Here is a 21,667-nt window from a genome sequence, read left to right on the forward strand (position 1 = left end):
TGACCTGATTTTTACTTATTAAGAAAACTGAGAAGGCAGCTGAAGCCTTCATTACATTTAAAGTTACATTCACATAACGACAGAACATACGCACACATCAAGACACATCAGAAATCACTATTTCTCCATATTATCCTTCTTCATCATTGATTCTCTCCTTACCAGGGATGCAGAACATAATAGCTCCAGGAGCTAAGCAAGGCATCTCATTATGAGAACTTCATTTGAAGAGTCCAGAGTACTCAAGACAGAAAATGGAGCTAGATTTGGTCATAGACCTGCAAAGAAAGGTCCTATCTAGAGACAAACTTGCAAATCATGTGGTTAGTAAAGTTGTATAGAAAGAACCAAGAGATAGAGAAGCATATTCTTAACAGTGAAGTGACAAAAGGTGTCTCCTAGTTTTTGCAGAAAAATGCATATAAACTTTACTGCTTATAGCAACTGGCATATGACCTCCACTATGAGAGATTGAATTGTGGCCTATTGGTGTGGGATTTCCCAATGGTATGCTGTGAATAACATTGGTTAATAAAGGACTGTTTTGAGCCTATAGCACAGCATGGCAGAAAGAGCTACATGGGGGAAACTAAAGTGAATCCTGGGAAAAGGAATGCAGAGTTAAGGGAGAAGTCATGGAGCCACTGTGGGAGACAGACATGCTGAAAATTTGCACAGATTAACGGGGATGGATTAGATTAAGATGTAAGAGTTAGCAAATAAGAAGCTAGAGCTAATGAGCCAAGCAGAGATTTAAATAATATAATCTCTGTGTGATTATTTTGGAAGTCTAAGCAGCAGGGAAATGAGCAAGCAGCCTTCCTTCAACAATAAGGCTTCCCTGAAAAAATATCATTCCTTTTCTTTCATCTTTCTATAGATTCTTCCTTGAACTTTTCTTTCCTGTGTGAATTCAAAGAGACATAATAATCCAAATACCTTCAGGATACTGAACAGTATCTTTACTACATCAGAATTTATGTTGTTGAGTGTTTGCTTCTAGGGGCCACGGAAGCAGAGGAAACTTCATAGTCTTTTATTCTAAAACCACTCAGTGCACTGCCAAGCCTGCTTCTTCTGAATAATGATCTCAGGAGGTAGAGGCCTCAGGAGGAGCAGCTAAATCAGTCTAGGCTTACACTTCTGCTTTACTGTGTGATTTGTGTTATGATTTGTTCTACTGTGGGTGGGTAAGTTAAATCCTGTTTACAGTAATAAGTTGCAATGTCTTCTGTCTCAACACTGCTGATGGTGAGGGTAAAATCTCTCCCAGAACCACTGCCACTGAACCTGGATGGGACTCCAGCAAACAATCTGGATGCAGCATAGATTAGGAGTTTAGGAGATTTTCCTGGTTTTTGCTGATACCAGTTTAATTCATCATTAATGTTCTGACTGGCTTGACACTTGATAGTTACTGTGTCTCCTAGTGATGCAGTTTGAGAGGGAGACTGGATCATCTGGATGTCACATCTGGAACCTAGCATTGAGAAAGAAAAAGAAACACAACAAAAATATATAATGCTGCCTTTTCAATTCACAGAGCTCCCAAAAAGCCAGGTAGCACTGGCCACACTGAGATAAGCATTGCTATCATCCATACCTGGGATCCAGAGCAACAAGAGTCCCAGGAGATGAGCAGGGGCACTCATGTCTGTCCTGTGTCCTGATTGGGAGTGACTTATGCGCAGAGTGTGACCAGTCTGTTAAGAAGTCCTCAGAATATTGGGGCGTCCACTGATTACATGCAAATCAGTGGGGCCTAGATGATGTGGGCAGTCTCACCTTAGGAACTGACCATGCACCAACTTCAGGTCCCAATTTTCTGGGTCATATCAAGACATTTTGGTGTGTTCTGCAGAAAATTTCTTCCTCTCTAAGACTCATGTGACGATCTGCCTCTGCTGTGCTGAGAGGGGAATTTTTATGTGGATTGTGACTGGGATTTCTTGCTAGTTCTACTATTCATCCTTTAGAAAGGCATTTCCAGAAACTGGAAGATGTTTTAAAAGCCAGTTTACTTTGGACATGTGGATTTTTTTATGCTAGGTCAGGACAGGATTTCTCTGTTAAACAACCCTGGCTGTACTGGAACTCACCCTATAGACCAGGGTGACCTCAAGTACATGTGAATATTTTTGAGACCAGAGAGAGTTCTTCAAGAAATCTAAATCCAAACCATTTATTTGTATTGTTATGATTCAGTTCCTACCCTTGTGTTTACTCTATTTCTCTTGTGCTCCCTGGCTGACCTTTCTGCTCTGGGTAATGGTGAATACATGTGTTCTTGGTGACATCTGCTGGAAATACTGGTAAAGTAACCCCTACTGGACAGACTGGCAAAGAGCAGAATCAGCTTTTTATCTTTTATCCACAATTACCTGTAATCTCTGTCCTTAGTGTTAATTAGTTGTCCTTTTATTTTCATTCAGTCTTTATAACCCTTTTCCATGTTAATTTATATATCTTACAGTATATATTCTCACCTTTTGTATACCTTTCTAATTTCTCCAGTGTTATGTGTAAAATAGAATCTAGAAGTCAGAGGGTAAGCAGCTATAATCGTGAAGAATGTACTTATTACTTTTTCCATTCATTCACAGATTTAAGTATGCTCATATTCAAGTGTCCCAGTTTAATAGTTATTTTGTCATGTTGACACAAACATATATATTGAGGAGAGGGAATTTTAGTTAATGAATTAATTCCATTAAATTGTACTGAGATCAAGTTTGTTCATTATGATTGACGTGGGAGAGCTCAGTTCACCGTGAGCATTATCAATGCTTGATGTATGATCTTAGGTCATTTTTCATTGTCTTAGCTTCAGTTTTGCTTTTGTATTTCTGCTTCAAATTCTTTCATTGATTTAACTCAGTTATGGACTGTAAATATTAAGCTGAATGGACCCCTATCCAAACTAATCAAAAGGTGGAGAGAGAACACTCAAATTAACAAGATCAGAAATGAAAAGGGGACATAACAGCAGACACTGAGGAAATTCAGAGAATCATTTGGTTTTACTTACTACAAAAGCCTGTATGCCACAAAATTGGAAAATATAAAAGAAATGGACATTTTTTTAGATAAGTACCATATATCAAAATTAAATAAGGTGAACAATTTAATTAGACTTATAAGTTGTGAGAAAATAGAAGCTGTCATCAAAAACCTCCCAACTGAAAAGAGCCCAGGACCAGATGGTTTTAATGCACAATCCTACCAGAACTTCCAAGAAGAGCTAAAACCTATACTCCTTAATGTGTCCAGATAGCAAGATGTCTCTTTCAATTCTAGAGTTTGGAAGGTGCTTACAAAGAAGTTCCTGTTTTCTTAGACTCCTTTGGAGTCATTAATGGAGTTGAAGAACTTATAGTTATAGCTTTTATTAGTTACGATAAAAGATAAAGTAGATATGAATATTGTAACAGTAATTCTTGCTTGATACCTGTTTTGTTATATGTAATTTTACTGTGGTAAAAATAAAATGTTCTTTTTTTCTTTAAACAGAAAAGGGAAAGTGAGGTGGGATTTCCATCTCTATGTTATGATTATCATGAATGAATAAATAAACTGCTTTGAGTCTATAGCAGAGCATTAAGGAAACAGAGCTAAGTGGGCAAAACTAGAGAGAATGTCAGGTAAAAGAATAGCAGAGTCAGAGAGATACCATGTAGCCCAACTGGAGACAGATCCTGGAACTTTAGCTGGTAAGCCACAGCCAAGTGGCAATACACAGATTAATATAAATGGGTTAAATTAATATGTAAAAGTTAACAGATAATGAAGGTAGAGTTAATGGGCCAAGCAGTGATTTAATTAATATAGTTTCTGTGTGATTATTTTAGGTCAAAGATAGCCTAGCAGCCAAGAACTAACAAGCAGCCTCCCTCCTACAACTTCCTACCACATCTCAGAACCAGAATGGCAGGTAGCCATGCCACCAATTTTGTTAGAGCTCCACTGCTCTTTGGGGGTACCTTTCAGCCAGTTAGCAGGTAAGATACTGGCTGGCAGAGTGTAATGCCACCAATAATACCATTAACATTACCCAGTGGCATCTCTTCTAAGACCCACTATGCCACAAAACTCCATTCAACTCATCATCCTCAGGATGGACAGACACCTCAAATAAACTTCATCAAATTTTATAGGCACAGACACAACACACAGCAGATAAAAAACAACCTACAACAGTCAGAAGAACATGAGGATACAGTGGAACTAGGCACGCAAACACTCACAACCCTTAGCTCAGACAACACTACTGGACATGAAGACCTGTCAATCACCAGAACTCTTGTCCATTCTGCTCAAAAGACAACTAAGGAAACAGAAAATCAAGAACAAGGATACCATCCAAAAAGGATAACAAATGAATCAACACCTAAATTGTATCTCAAACCTAGATTATATATATATATCATTGTAAGGATATATTCAACAACAGGAAGAGCAGAATGGCACCATTAATCCCCAATGATTCTACAGCAGTAAGACATGAACATTCTAATGCAGCCAAAGCACAAGAAAAATAACACAATTTTATAAAGATTATGGAGTTCTTAAAAGTGGAAATGAAAAATTCCCTCAAAGATTTTGAGTAAATGGCAACAGAAATTTGAAGAATCAATAATTCCTAAAGAAATCCAGCAAAAAAATAGACAAACAGGTGAAGGAAACAGTTGAAGATTTGATAATTGAGACAGAAACAATAAAGAAAGCACAAACCAAGAGAATTCCAGAAATGGAAAATCTGGGTAAGTGAACATGAACCAAAGATACAAGTATCACCAACAGATTAGAATAGATGGAAGAAAGGAAAGATTTTAGGTATTTAAGATATTATAGAGGAAACAGATTAAACAGTCAAAGAAAATGTTAAAACAAAAATATCCAAACACAAAAATCTCAGAAATCTGGGACACAATAAAACATTAAACCTAATAATAAGAGAAATAGAAGACATAGAAGAATTCCAGATCACAGCCAGAAATAATATATCTAAAAAAACAATTAAGAAAACTTTTCCAACTTAAAGAAAGTAATGCACACAATGTTTCAAGAAGTTTACAGAACAGCAATTAGAGTGGACCAAAATAAAGTGCCCTTGCCTTAAAATAATCAAAACACTAAATATGCAGAATAAATAAAGATCCATATCAATCACCATGCACAAACTCAAGTCCGAATGGATTACAGACCTCAATATTAATCTGAACACACTGAACCTGATAGAAGAGAACATAGGAAGTAGTCTACAACACATGGGCACAGGAGACCACTTCCTACGTATAACCCCAGTAGCACAGACAATAAGGGCAACATTGAATAAATGGGACCTCATAAAACTGAGACGCTTCTGTAAAGCAAAGGCCACTGTCATTAAGACGAAAAGGCAACCTACTGATTGGGAGAAGATCTTCACCAACCCCACATCAGACAAAGGTTTGATCTCCAAAATATATAAAGAACTCAAGAAACTAGACTTGAAAATGCTAATTAACCAAATTAAAAAATGGGGTTCTGAACTGAACAGAGAATTCTCAACAGAAGAAGTTCAAATGGCTAAAAGACACTTAAGGTAATGCTCAACCTCCTTAGTGCTTAGGGAAATGCAAATCAAAACAACTTTGAGATACCATCTTACACCTGTGAGAATGGTTAAAATCAAAAACACCAATGAGAGCCTTTGCTGGAGAGGATATGGAGTAAGGGGAATACTCATCATTTGCTGGTGGGAATGCAAACTTGTGCAACCACTTTGGAAATCAGTGTGGTGGTTTCTCAGGATATTCGGGATCAACCTACCTCAGGATCCAGTAATACCACTCTCGAAAATATACTCAAGAGATGCCCTATCATACTACAAAAGCATTTGTTCAACTATGTTCATAGCAGCATTATTTGTAATAGCCAGAACATGGAAATAACCTAGATGCCCCTCAATGGAAGAATGGATAAAAAAAAGAAGTGTGGAAAATATATGCATTAGAGTACTATTCAGTGGTAAAAAAACAATGACATCTTGAAATTTGCATGTCAATGGATAGAAATAGAAAACACTATTCTGGGTGAGGTAACCCAGACCCAAAAAGATGAATATGGTATGTATTCACTCATTAGTGTATTCTAGGCATAAATAAAGGACATTGAGCCTATAATTCATGATCCTAGAGAAGCTAAATAGGAAGGTGAACCCAAAGAAATACATATAGTTAGCCTCCTGGATATTGGAAGTAGACAAGATTTCCAGGCAAAAATGGAGAGCTTGTGGGTGGGGTGGGGGTAATGGGAGATGGGGAGAGATAAGTGAGAAGGGGAGGATGGGGAGAGCTTGGGGGAATGGGATGTTTAGGATGGAAGAAGGGTGGATATGGGAGCAGGAAAGTATATATCTTAAATTAGGTAGCCATTGTAAGGTTGACAAGAAACTTGACTCTAGAGGAGTTCCTTGGTGTCCAAGGAGATATCCCCAGATTGTTCCTTGAGCAGATAAGGAGAGGGCACCTGAACTGGCCCTATCCTATAGCCACACTTATGAATATCTGGCATGTCACCATAGAACCTTCATCTGTAGATGGATGGAGATAGAGACAGAGACCCACATTGGAGCATTGGACTGAGCTCCCAAGGTCCAAATGAGGAGCAGAAGGAGAGAGAACATGAGCAAGGAAGTCAAGACTGCGAGGGGTGCGCCCTCCCACTGAGATGTTGTGGCTGATCTAATGGGAGATCACCAAGGTTAGCTAGACTGGGTCTGATGGAGCATGTGATCAAACCGGACTCTGTGAATGTGGATACCAAGGAGGGCTGACTGAGAAGCCAAGAACAATGGCACTGGGTTTTGATTCTACTGCATGTACTGGCTTTGTGGGAGCCTAGTCTGTTTGGATGCTCTCCTTCCTAGACCTGGATGGAGGGGGGGGGGACCTTAGATTTCCCACAGGGCAGAGAACCCTGACTGCTCTTTGTACTGGAGAGGGAGGGACAGGAGGAATGGAGGGAGTGGGAGGGAATTGGAAGGATGGGAGGAGGTGGAAATTTTTAGTAAAAAGAATATTAAGTGTTGAAATAGAAAAAGGCCAGTAATATATAACGGCTGATCTATTATACTTACAACCAACTCCTCAGTAGAGCCTCTAAAAGCAAGCTGGTCTTGAAAAGATGCTTTGAAGATGCTGACAGAACAAGGATGACAGGTCAGACTAACATACCCAGTGAAATTTTGAATTGTGAAAACAAAATATTTCATCCAAAATCAGATTTAGATAATACTTATCCATTAATCTACAGATTTTAAAGGATGGAAGTTATAACATTTTGATGAGAGAGGGAATGAAAAGAGAACTTGAGGAGGGAAGATGATACTAGAATGTATGTGATGTGAAAGTAGTGAGAAGAGTGTGAGCCAAGAAAATTAAGTATGGAGAGGACCAAAAATAGTGGAGAGGAAAGAATGTTGAGTAACACAAAGTAAGAGTGTATAAAAAAATCCTAAGGAAACACACTATTTTCTTACTCATATTTTAAAAGGAGAGTCAATAATCAGTGAAGCGCACATCATGGTGTATATTGCTTCTCTAGAAACCCTAGATACCAGATACAAGATACAGATACTAGTGTCATTTATAGGAAGACTCAATAGGAGAAAGACCCAAAGCCACAAAACAATGCAGACTACTGTCAGTTATCTTTCTTGCCCACAAGAATTAGGTCATAAATACTATTTCTGAACACACAATGCATTTTGGTTGCAAAACAGAAAACTGGTGGTGGAATTCAGCCAAAAGTCTTGTTCTGGCTCACTAGCTTTTACAGTTCTTAAGTTGTCCTTCAAAGCCCTGATGGCAAAAAAATTTATTAAAAGTTGCTCAGCTTTGGTCTTGACAACTTATAAAAACAGCTGTCTGTTTGACAGGATGATAACTGGTATAAAATTCCCAATTATAAGGCTAACCTGGAGCCTTCTAGTTAGACTGTGACCCCAATCTCTGGCACAAAAAGAGTGTCTAGTACTGCAAAGCCAGCCAAGTGTCCATTGCTGAGGAAGTTGTATTCCTAAGAATTAACAACTGTTTTGTTGAGTATGGATAATGTCAAACTGACTTCAACATTATTATGTTTGTATATGTAGATGAGTGATATTGTCAGCCTTCATCAAAGAAACTCCTTTCTATAATGAACAGTTCTTAATGTAGAGGCTCTCAGTCTTCAATGTGCTAAGGATAACTGTGGAGTGATCACACTTATCCTCAATGCGATATGTGTACCACCACTTCAGTCTCAAGGCATAATGCAAACTGGATATAGGAAGAATGCTAGAACCAAAAGATAGCAAGGAGGGCTATGAATCAGTGGATTTGGGACATAATCATTATACTGTTGAACTCACAGGAGAGGTTACCTACAAAGATCTGTAAAAGATTGAACCAATAAGCACTTTATCATGAGTGAAGAAGGGTCTAATTAGTTCCCACTATACACTAACAGACTATTAGGATGATGACTTCTTGGGATGACTGTGCCATTCTTTTTGTTGCTTTAGACATAACCCGCTGACAACCTACTATGTTCCAGTATATAAGTCACAAGACATGTTTATGCAAACAAAGAAAATAAATTCACTGAATCAAAAAAATACAGTTAGCAGGGAATTTTTGAGAACAAGGCTTCCAGTAATAGAGGGAAGAGGATAAAGAGTACAAATAAAAATATGAAATAAACATTAGTTTTTGCAATTCCTATGGTATATAATAAATCAAAATAAAAATGTAAAAATGAATAACATAGGCAGTTATGGGAAAACATTAAATGAATACAAACCTATATTTTGGGCTTTGTATAAGAAAGAGAGAAAGGAGAGCATACAGAAAGCATTGTTAATGAAGTACTATCTGAACCTACAGATCCTGAGATATCAAAGTCCCTCAAATAAATTTGTTCAAAACACCTGTTCTAGAGATAAATTCTAGAAAAACAGACATAAAGGGACATAGCTAAGTTCCATGTAAGGAAATTCTACTAGATTGACAATAATTTCTTTTTTTCCTTTTTTATTGATTTTTCTTGAACTCTACATTTGTCTCTGATCCAGTCCCTGTCTTTTCCCTCCCTTTTAATCTGATGATTTGATAGTTTACATAAGCAATCAAAAATATTCTAACTAGGAACTTCTATAACTCATAAACACTTTCAGTAATGTGGCAAGATACAAGATTAATTCAAAAAAATCAGTAGCCCTCCTGTACACAGATGACAAATGGGCTGAGAAAGAAATCAGAGAAACATCACCCTTCACAGCAGCCACAAATAGCATTAATTATCTCAGAGTAACTCTAACCAAACAAGTGGAAGACTTGTATGACAAGAACTTTAAATCCTTGAAGAAAGAAATTAAAGACACCAGAAAGCAGAAAGATCTCCCATGCTCTTGGGTAGGTAGAATTATCATAGTAAAAATGGCAATCTTACCAAAAGCAATCTACAGATTCAATGCAATGCCCATCAAAATCCCAGAGAAATTCTTTACAGACCTCTTAATACCAGTACTCAACTTCATATGGAAAGGCAAAAAAAAAAAAGAATAGCCAAACAATCTTGAACAATAAAACAACTTCTGGATCACTGACTTCAAACTCTACTACAGAGCTACAGTTCTGAAGATAGTAATTTTTTAAAGGAATAGAACCGGTAGAAGTTAATTGGGTATTGTAGCCAAAATTCTAACAAGAAATAACAGCAAAAAGTTCCATCCCAGTGAAAAAACTACAACTATTAGAAAATAAAAGAAAAAAGTCTAGAAACAAAAGAAAGGTACCTTAACCTGAAAACAGTTTTACATTAAATTCACCAAAATTACACTGGTATAGTGAAAAATATTAAAGTATTATCAATACATAAAACACCAAATAACAAACAAATAGGAACAAAGGAATGAAAATGTTCAAAAACAACCATAAAAATGCTAGCATTTTATGTCCCTAATGATTAATAACTGTGCATTTAATTGGAATAAATCATGGAGTCAAAATAGTAACAACAACTGTATAGAGAAAATAGAATCATTTGTTCATTAGGGATGAAATACTTCATGAGTAAAATATAGTCTTAAATTAGGGAGTCAATGAACATGCTTTGTACAAATAGTAAACAAATGGAGTACAATGCACATTTATGTTAATAAAAAGAGTTTAAGTCAAAGGTATAAAATGTGATATATGAAGTAACTATATGGTAATGTAGACAGTTTAATAAAGAAATATTTTTGTGTCTACCTTACTGGATAACTTTGAATGATGAAGGCAGACAAGAGTTGTTGGATTTGAATGGGTTTTCACTCAGTTTTACTGAATCATTTCTTCTCCAGCATAGGCACATATTCACCACTTTTCTAATCAGGTACAATATCTTTGTTGATTCAGCTGATATGGTCAGAAATAATGACCAGCTATGTGTTAATAACCAAAATACTCTTGCCCCAAGGCCTTCAGCTGCACATAATAGTGTGGAGATACTCAAAGCCTCTTGCTAACTTTCACACAGAGATAAGTAACATATTTGACAGATAGACTACCCAAAGTAAGCTCATTATTGTTAGGGTCTGCATAACTCTGGGAAGATAATGTAAAGATTGGAGGCAGTAATAAACTCCTACATCCTCAGGCTACACACTGCTGATCTGGAGTGTAAAATCTGTCCCTGACACACTGTCACTGAATCTGTTGGGACCCCAGAAATATCATCTGGAAACCTTGTATATCAGGATCTGTAGAGACTGGCTTAGGTTCTGCAGGTACCAGTGCAAATATGTGTGCTCAAGTAGGAGGCTCAAACTAGACCTGCAAGAGATGGATGCTTGGTCTCCACAAATGACAGGCAAGGAGGTTTGAGTTTGAGTCATCACAACATCACCTCTGGAAGCTGAAATAAAGATAGAAATATACAAATTTAAGGACACACTTCATGAACAATTTTGCAGATTAATTATTTTAACTGGGATGTTTATTTTTACCTACAATTCTGTATACAATAAAACTCTCTTTTTGCAAAACAAAGTGAATTGAAATCCATAAGGATAATTTAATTGAAAGCCTAAGAATAGCTGAGACCATCCCATTCTATTGGTGTCATAATCTTCATTACAACCCAGTTCTCTGCAATCTGACATGACCCTTTCACAGATGTAAACCTTACAGGCCCTATCCTGAAAGATAAGACCTGATTCCTCATACATGGAAAGAACACATGTAATCATCAGTGGAAACCAGGGCTCAATCTCCATATCCATTCTACTTTTTCACTTCTCTCTTTCCTCACCAGTCTAACAAGCAACTCCTCTATGAGAATATTTAATTGCAAAGTACAAATTAATTGAAGCAAAATGGAGCTAGCACATAAAGTTTTAATGTAAAAACTAAAAAAACTCATATTTTCACATATATGCTTAATAAGTAAAATACAAATATATAAATATATTTAATAATATAATGCAAAAGTATATTCAAACATATATTAACATATTGTATAAGTTATGGATTTTGGTATCATGACTGAGATAAAAGAGTCAATAATATTTTTTAAAATATTAGAAAACAAATGTAAACTTTTTGTGTCAAATGTTTTGTTTGCTTGCTTTGTTTTATTTTGATTTTTCTTGGGAAAATGAGAAAGGCATTCATCAAATTAATGATATTCCTATCTCTGCCCTACAGAGGTATTATGTGCAGAGAAACCCTGTCTCGAAAAACCATAATTTATGCTTCTCTATTTTTTAAAGTTTTCCTCACTTGGATATTTTTTCAACTTCTGAATAACTTCTCTTTATCCTTGGATATTAGGTCAAATAATATATGTGGGTTAACAAATTACCTATTTATTCTAGTTTGTGATTTACCTTAATTTTTCTATAGATACCCAACTAAAGTGTAGAAAACTTAAGGGATTTACTGAATGACACACAGCTTTTGATCTTCAGGAATAAAGGAAAAAGTAAGAAGGATTTCATATAGCAATCTTAGTGTACTACAACAAGAGATGATATGAACCAATATAATATAACTCTTTAACTTACCCTTTTTCAATCTACTCAATTCACCAAGTGCAATATCAATATAATGAAGCATAGTGATTTATAAATCCAAAGTATTTTCAGAAGTTAATACATATAATGTGCATGTAGGTACAGACAGAGGTCTATGTTCAATGTCCAATGTATTTATCTTATATACAATGTACAATAAGTATATATAGTGAAATTTCAATCACAAATTGAATATAAATTTCACACTATAATGGAAAACATTAATGTTATATCTCCTGCATTTTTTAAAAAAATAAACCATACTTGCAACAACAAAAATTCTTTTAGATAAGTTTTCAGAAACGTACCTATCAGAAAATCCTGCACAACTTGTTTCCATTATGAATGAGCACAGACATTCCTCAACCCCCTACACTTCCTGGTCTTCCTGCAGGGGCTATTATCCCTGGATACTGCCTCTCTCTTCCTGTCCCATCCCAGCTTGCACCCGTAACCCCCCTTCATCCTCCCCTCTGGGGGGCCATAAAATCCCCCAGCTCAGCCTGTTTGGGCACTGGGACTGGGTAGTGAGTGCAAGGGCGGGGGGAGGGGGGAATTCCTTGGTTTCAGTAACCTGCCTGCAGCAAGTTAGACCTTTTGCCTGTAAGCTCCCTGGCCAGCAAGGCAAATTGAACCTGTAAAAGAAGATCAATAGGGGTGTAGTCAGAGGAATAGATGGGCAGGCTCCAATGCAATAATTCCTCCAACAATTTGAAAAACAACATGAAAGCACCAGAAGCCAGCGAACTTACAACAGGAGGGCTTGAACACCTCAACCAAGAAGAAGTAGAAAAAATTAACTTTATAAAAGTGATAGAGTGCCTTAAACAGGAGGTGAAAACTCCCTTAAAGAAATGGATGAGAAGAATGACAAAATGTTTGAAAAACTGAGTAAATCCATAAATGATATACTAGGAAACCAAGGAAAAACAGAGTTAATGGAAACAGTGCAAGACTTGAAAACTGAAATGGAGGCAAGGAAGAAAACACAAACTAGAGCCAGTTGGATATGGATAATCTATGTAAACGAATATAGACTACAGAAACAAGCATAACCAACAGAATACAAGAGATTGAAGAAAGAATCTCTGATTCTGAAGAAACCATAGAGAAAATAAATGCACTGATCAAAGAAAACAGCAAATCCAACAAATTCTCATCACAAAACATTCAGGAAATCTGGGACCCAATAAAAAGACCAAACCTAAGAATAATAGGCGTAGAAGAAGGAGAAGAATTACAGCTCAATGGTCCAGAAAATATATTTAATAAAATACTAAAAGAAAACTTTCCCAACCTAAAGAAAGACATTCCTATGAAGGTTCAAGAAGCATACAGAACAACAAATAGACTGGATCAAAAAAAAAATCCCATCGCCATATTATAATCAAAACACAAAGCATACAGAATAAAGAAAACATATTAAGAGCTGCAAAGGAAAAAGGTCAAGTAACTTATAAAGGTAAACCTATCAGACTTACACCTGACTTCTCTACGGAAACCACGAAAGCCAGAGGTCCTGGATAAATGTGCTACAGACACTAAGGGAGCATGGATGCAAGCCCAGACTACTATACCCAGCAAAGCTTGCATTCACCATCGATGGAGAAAACAAGATATTCCCGGACAAGTACAGATTTAGACAATACATAGCTCCAAATCCAGCCTTAAAGAAGGTAATAGAGAGAAAATTACAATCCAAGGAACCCAACAACACCCAAAATAACTTAGACATCTAATAACCCTCTACAAGCACAATCCAAAGAAGGGAAACACACAAGCTCTACCACCAAAAAAATGGAGTTAGCAACCACTGGTCATTAATATCACTTAATATCAATGGTCTCAATTTACCTATAAAAAGGCACAGGTTAAGAGAACGGATGTGAAAGCAGGAGCCAACATTCTTCTGCTTACAAGAAACACACCTCAACCACAAAGACAGACATCTACTCAGAGTAAAGGGTCGGGAAAAGGTTTATTAATCAAACATACCTAAGAAACAAGTGGGTATGGTCATTATAATATCTAACAAAATTGACTTCAAACTAAAATCAATCAGAAGAGATGGACTTTTATACTCATCAAAGGAACAATTCATCAGGATAAAGACTCAATCCTGAATATCTATGCCCCTAATACAAAAACACCCACATATGTAAAAGAAACATTACTAGAACTCAAAGCACACATCACACCCCACACTTAGTAGTATGAGACTTCAACACTCCTCTCTCACCAATGGACAGGTCAAGCAGACAGAAACCTAACAGAGAAATAAGAGAACTAATGGAGGTAATGAATCAAATGGACTTAACAGATATCTATAGAACATTCCACCCAAATAGGAAAGAATATACCTTCTTCTCAGCATTGCTTGGAACACCAGAAAATAAAAGTCTCTTCCATGCTCTTGGATGGGTAGGATCAACATAGTAAAAATGACAGTTCTACCAAAGGTAATCTATAAATTCAATGCAATTGCCATTAAAATCCCAACAGAATTCTTCACAGACCTTGAGAGAACAATAATCAACTTTATATGGAAAAACAAAAAACCCAGGATAGCCAAAACAATCCTATACAATAAAAGAACTTCCGGAGGCATTACCATCCCTGTCTTCAAACTTTATTACAGAGATACACTAATGAAAACAGCTTGGTATTGGCATAAATACAGAGATGTTGACCAATGGAATTGAATCAAAGACCCGGATATTAAACCACAAACCTATGAACACCTGATTTTCAACAAAGGAGCTAAAAGTACACAATGGAAGAAAAAAAAAGCATCTTCAAAAAAATGGTGCTGGCATAACTGGATATCAACCTGTAGAAGAATGAAAATAGATTCATATCTATCACCATGCAGAAAACTCAAGTCCAAATGGATCAAAGACCTCAATATAAAACCAACCACACTGAATTTGATAGAAGAGAAAGTGGGAAGTAGACTGCAATACATGAGCACAGGAGACCAATTCCTACGTATAACCCCAATAGCACAGACAACAAGAGCAATATTGAATAAATGGGACCTCCTGAAACTGAGAAGCTTCTGTAGAGCAAAGGACATTGTCATTAAGACAATAAGGCAACCTACTGACTGGGAGAAGATCTTCACCAACCCTGCATCAGACAAAGGTCTGATCTCCAAAATATATAAAGAACTCAAGAAACTTGATGTGAAAATTCTAATTAACCCAATTAAAAATGGGTTACTGAACTGAAAAGAGAATTCTCATCAGATGAAAGTTCAAATAACCTAAAGATACTTAAGGTCTTGTTCAACCTCCTTATCAATTAGGGAAATGCAAATCAAAACAACTTTGAGATACCGTCTTACACCTGTGAGAATGGTTAAAATCAAAAATACCAATGATAGCCTATGTTGGAGGGGTTGTGGAATAAGGGGAACACTCATCCATTGCTGGTGGGAATGCAAACTTATGCAACTACTTTGGAAATCAGTGTGGCGGTTTCTCAGGATATTGGGAATCAACCTACTTTAGGACCCAGCAATACCACTCTTGGGAAAACACTCAAGTGATGCCCAATCATACTACAAAAGCACTTGTTCAACTATGTTTATAGCAGCATTATTTGTAATAGCAGAACCTGGAAAAAACCCAGATGCCCCTCAATGGAAGAATGGATAAAGAAAGTATGGAAAAGAAATTGTGGAAAATATACACATTAGAGTACTACTCAGCAGTAAAAAACAATGACATCTTGAATTTTGCATGCCAGTGGATAGAAATAGAAAACACTATCCTGAGTGAGATAACCCAGTCCCAAAAAGAAGAATATGGTGTGTACTCACTTATTAGAGGACTCTAGCCATAAACAAAAGACATTAAGCCTATAGTTTGCAAGCCTAGAGAAGCCAAATAACAAGGTGGACACAAAGAAAAACATATATAGATCCTCCTAAAAATTGGAAGGAAACAAATTGCTGGGCAAAAGTTGGGAGCATGGGGGTGGGAGTAGGGGGTGGGGATGTGGGAAGGGAATAGGGGGAGAGAGAAGGGAGAAAGGAAATTCTGGAGAGAGCTTGGCGGAGTTAGATGGCGAGATGGAGGAATGGCAGATATAGGAGCAGGAAAGAAGATATCTACATTAAGGGAGCCCTTTTAGGGTTGACAAGAGACTTGACTCTTGAGGACATCCCAGGTGTCCATGGGGATGTCCCCAGCTAGGTCCTTGGGCAGCAGAGGGTGCCTGAACTGGCCTTGCCCTACAATCACACTGATGGTTAATTCGAATATCACCATAGAATCTTCATCCAGCTATGGATGGAGATAGAGACAGAGACCCTCATCAGAGCAATGGACTGAGCTGCCAAGGTCCAAATGAGGAGCAGAAGGAGGGAGAAGATGAGCAAGAAAGTCTGGATTGCTAAGGGTTGGTCCACCCACTGAGACTGTGTGCCTGTTCTAATGGGAGCTCACCAAATTCAGCTGGACCTGGACTGAATGAGCATGCTATTAAACCGAACTCTCTGAATGTGTCTGACAATTGGTTCTAACTGTAAAGCCATTGATAAAGGCACTGGAACTTGTTTCTACTGCATGTATTGGCTTTTTGGGACCCCAGTCTATTTGGATGAAAAGCTTCCTAAGCCTGGATGTAGAGGGGAGGGCCTTGACTTCCCACAGAGCGGGGTTCCCTGCCCTTTCTTAAGGAGAAAGAGGGAGGGAGGAGGGTGAATGGTGTTGTGGGTGGAGAATGGGAGGAGGGGAGGAAGTGTAAATTTTTGACTGGAAAAAATAAAAAAATAGAAAAAAACTAATTCATTACTTTTAGATGCTTCTTGTTTGGAATGTCCCCAATAGTTTCTGCTCTTCTGTACAATTTCCCCATGGTGATTCAGTTCAGAATGCTTACAGGAAACAACTCTGTCAAGGCAGAAAAGGCATTGATGCTCTGTATTTCTGTAAATGATGAGGAAGAAAGATAGGGTACAGAGAGGACTGTTTAGACTCTTCTACTAAAGTAAATGTCTCTGTGTGGACTTTTGAAAAATCCTGTGCCTTGTGAGAAAAAGTTTCAGTGAGTGAGGCATGATTTTGAACAGCTGAGGCAGTTCAGCCTTTCACTTCTGCTTCCATGGAGGTTTATGTTATGACTTCTATCACTGTGGGAGGAAGCTTACTAGTCTGTAGACAGTAATAAATTGCAGTGTCTTCAGACTCGAGGCTGCTGATGGTGAGAGTGAAATCTGTTGCAGACCCACTGCCACTGAACCTAGATGGTACTCCATTTTCCAAATTGGATGCACGGTAGATCAGGAGCTTAGGAGCTTTCTCTGGTTTCTGCTGGTACCAGCTTAAATAATTACTAATGCCCTCACTGGCCTGACAACTGATTCTCACTCTGTCTCCCAGAGATACAGACAGTGAAGATGGAGACTGAGTCATCAGGACATCACACTTGATACCTAGAAATAGAGACATAATGAATACCCAGAAATTTAAGCATCATAATAGAGGACTACCCCAAATTGTCCGTCAATAATCACTGTGGAACAGTGAAAATCCTGTATTAGTCTTATTTTACCTGGAAACAACAGCAACAAGAGCCCAAGGAGCTGAACAGGGGCCCTCATGTCCATGCTGAGTACTGACTTCATTAACAACTGCACAGGGTCTGACTGGTATATAAGGAAGTATTCAAACCTGTGCAGTGAGTGCATGCAAATCATTGGGAACCAGTTAGTGCTGGGCACAGCTGTAAGGCTTACTTAGTAACTAAGTACAAACCCAGTGTCTCCATATGCTCAAGGTCAAACTCCACATATGCCTACAAAAATTACAATTCTTTTTTAAGTTCTAAAATTACAGATAAAAGGGTTCCAAAGGCAGCCAAAAGAGTCAGAAGGAGCCCCCACTCTCAGTGTTAGGAATCTCACAGGAATATCAAACTACTTAGCCTTAACATATATGTAGAGAATCTGTCAGAACCATACAGTCTCCCTGATCTTTGAGTCCCCATAAAACCTGGATAGTTGATTATGTGGGTCATGGTTTCATCCAAGGAACCCTCTGGATCCTCTGATGTTTCTTCTCCCTCCTCTACAGTACTACCAGAGCTCTGCCTAATGCTTTGGGACTCCATATCTGCTTAATTAGTTGCTGAATTAACATTCTCTGGTCTCTTTAATGTTCTGTGAATTGCAAGAATGCAATAGGTCATATGCATAAGCACAAGATAATAAATAGAAAATTCTCCTAAAAGTTCACTTAGTAGAAAATCAACTTTCTGTCACCAGGACTAATAGGAGATGTGTCAGGCCAGCCCATCTCCCTTGGCTTCTAGATGTATTCCTGGACATGTATGAAATATCATCAGTGTCATTTATTTCAATTGTTTGGATCAAATATATGTGTAGCCTGATACAAGTGGAGGGTCTCAGGATAGAAAATAGAACTATAGAAACACTGGATATGTGCCTCACATAGGGCAATGTATGGGAGGTTGCAAGAGGTAACAGCTTCTGTGCACTTCTCACCTTGTCTTGACTCCTCAGCAATGAACAGTTCCCTGGTCTACCCACAAAAGAAAGGTAATGTTTCTCTTTCATGAAGCTCGGTCTCAGTGGGAGAACATATGATAAAGCCATTATGGTAGGTTGTTAGTCATGATGCACCCATTGTCAGAATTAGTAATAATATGTTATACAAACATTATTTAATATAATAACTTAATAATTGTTTATAGACAGTAGGTCTAATGTTCATATCTTCTTATTTTTTTCAAACTTCATTCCGCTTGATGTGAAATACATTTGAACTGAGACCTTTTTCTGAATAGGTATGATGCTCTTTGGTTTTTGCCTTTGGATATCAGTGAGAATTAAACAGTGGAGAGAAGGCTCTGCAGCATTAGGCATACCTCTGAGGTGCTGGTTCCTATCAATATAAGGAAACCATAGGCTCAGTAGTAAATAATGCTATATTATATGCCTTAGATGGTCTCACTTACTAAAACCTATCTTGTCTTCTGATTCATTTTTCTTATAAATAAATGCATATTTTTTCTGTTGTCCATGAAAGATTTAATGTATAAGTCTGACTACCACATTAATATTATAGAATTTATTTTTTAGTTTAAAATTCTTGAAATTTTGAATAAATGCAACTTTCTATATTGACGTGTTGTGGTGTAGAATATCCAAAGTTCTTTGACAACAGTTTTCTGAAAGTCCAATATCAAAGAATGCTTAGACTATTGAAAATTAAATCATTTTATTGAGCAAATGTATGTAGTGATTTGAAAACTACATAGTAGAGAATTGTGTCTGACATGAGAAAACAAAAGTAGGCACTGTTGATTGCAGAGTTTAAAATGAACCCAGAAAACTTGCAGTCTCTTAAATCTTAAAAACAAAATAATTTTTAAACACTTTGTAAATAAGTATTCTAAGAGTTGGAGACCCATGCAATACAGTAAGTAAATTGTATTCTCAGTAGCAGTCAGAAGAAGAGAAATAGAAAATAGGTAGACAGAAAGTGATGCACTTTAATTTAGTCATAATGGTAAGTAAGAAGCTATGTTACAGAAGGTGGAAAGAAACTTTAGACAACAAAGAGAAAAGTCAAAGAGTAAGTACATGCATGCTGAGGAGAGAGACAGAAAGAGAAAGGGGCAATTTAAACTTTTCTTAGCAGCTACGAAAAGCTGCCATGCACTCCACCGAGACTTCAGCAGGAGATTTTACCATGTAAGTCTAGGAAGAACAAAAACACACTGAACACTAAGGACGAGTCCCTCTTTCTGTGTTTTCTTCATTCAGGTCTGCTGTTATTATCAGTCATCCAGAATATCAGCAGACTCAGAAACAAGGCTAAATGTCTCAATCTTAATATTTGATCTGAGGAGACACTGATAGTAAAGCCAAGTCTAAAACAAAGCTGTGGTCTCAGTCTTGCATAGATAGATCACCATAGTGGAAAACATGGAATGTTCAGACATATGCAGCTGTTTGAGAAGAGCCAAGCATTAATAAGGACCACCTTTGAGGAAAATAATGTAAAATGTCTTCTTCTTTTCAACACTGGACAAAAAGGATACGAGTGTAAAATTCTGGATTAGAGTTAGGTCACTGAGTATACAAAAGCAATTGTTTTCTAAGACAAAATCAAAGACACATGCATTGAGCAATTTTTAAGACTGTGGAAAATCTGCATGGACTGTTCCCTAACCAAAGGAAGTACAAAACACACACACACACACACTACTATTGATACTCAAGGGAATATATTCAGTAAAAGCATGAAATCAGCTTATAAAGGTTTCTCATATTTGTTGATCCTAAGAAAACTACTCAGGGATATGCTTAACAAATCTTAGAAACAGTTATTCTGTGAGATATATTATAATCTAATTGTAATAACACAGACCCTATAAAAAAGTAGTATAAAATTTGACAGCAGGCACTGTCAGGGACATTGAGAACCAGCCTCAGTGTCTCCTTTGAATTCAGAAGACTACATCGAGCAAGCACGGGACTTATGTGTGAGAGCACAATAAATTCTCCACTATGTACTTTTTTGCATCAGTTTCCTTATTCTTCTCCTGCCGTTTTCCCCCTATTCTGTAAAGTTTCCAGTTTATAAACACAAAGAAAACAAAGGCAATTCCCTTAGGTTGAATATCCCTTATCTTTGAAGGTCCCAAATGTGATCCATATAAAAGACTCCTTTCCTGACTGCATGGAATACAGTTGCAGGGTGGTGGCTTCTAATGTATCTCAGGGAATGAAGCCAAGCTTAAACTGTGGAACCAGATTAGTGACTATGTAAATAAATTTCTCATTGGAGGTCCCACAGAGTGTGTGTGGTGGGGGGAATGACACAATATACCAGTACATGGGAAAGGTTTTTGCCTAATAATTCATATTCTGCTGATTCTTGCACCAAGGGAGAGTGATTATGGCTTCACAAAAGATCTACTCTGAGAATCAATCTATATGCAAAAGGTGATAGGCCCAGTGTCTTAAGAACTGGGTTCATCTCCATTAGAATGCATTGATTCTGGTTTACCTGCCTTCTGCTTTATCAGTCAAAATCTCACTTCATAATTTCTGTGTACCTCAGCAAGGGACAAAGCAGCATTTAAAGATAATTTGCTAAATTCTTATATCATGAATTCCCAGAAATATAATATTATCTTTGGAGTTATTCTGTACTCTTATCTTCTCAATGCTCCTTTTTATCCCCATTCTCATTAGTCCTTTTCTACAAAAATATGATGTTTGAATCTACTGGTAGCTTTTCAGCAGTTCTCTACAAACTCAGAGGTGCGCTACAGAAACATTGAAAATGGTGGCTCTCACCTGGTGAGTGAGATAAAATAAAAGGTGCTGTTCTTCTCAGTGTCTCCAAAGCAATCATTTGAGCAATTCAGGAACGCCATAAGTGACAGTTTAAAAATCAGTCACAACACCCTGCTCATTCTTATTCTGACCATCTATTACTTGAGCAACATGCAGATAACTCCCATGTTACCCCAAACTGTGCAGATGTTTGTATAAATGACATGGTGAGAAAAATGCTTCATGCTGCTCTTCCCACTCCTCTCCCA

General features: G+C 37.3%; 2 gene segments (V, D, J or C); both read right to left on the reverse strand.

Annotated features, from left to right (window-relative positions):
- LOC119807251 overlaps window positions 1-1,675 on the reverse strand; it is a 40,160-nt gene extending 38,485 nt beyond the window's left edge. The window contains 2 exon segments of the V gene segment in view: window positions 1,153-1,480; window positions 1,604-1,675. Coding sequence covers window positions 1,153-1,480; window positions 1,604-1,652 — 377 coding nt within the window.
- Window positions 1,676-17,199: 15,524 nt separating this feature from the next.
- On the reverse strand, window positions 17,200-17,703 carry LOC119807252. The segment is given in 2 exon segments: window positions 17,200-17,522; window positions 17,642-17,703. Coding segments are annotated over 2 exon segments (378 nt in total).
- Window positions 17,704-21,667: the final 3,964 nt, after the last annotated feature.

Source organism: Arvicola amphibius, chromosome 2 (genome assembly GCF_903992535.2).
Source record: "Arvicola amphibius chromosome 2, mArvAmp1.2, whole genome shotgun sequence".
In the NCBI taxonomy this organism is placed as follows: domain Eukaryota; kingdom Metazoa; phylum Chordata; class Mammalia; order Rodentia; family Cricetidae; genus Arvicola; species Arvicola amphibius.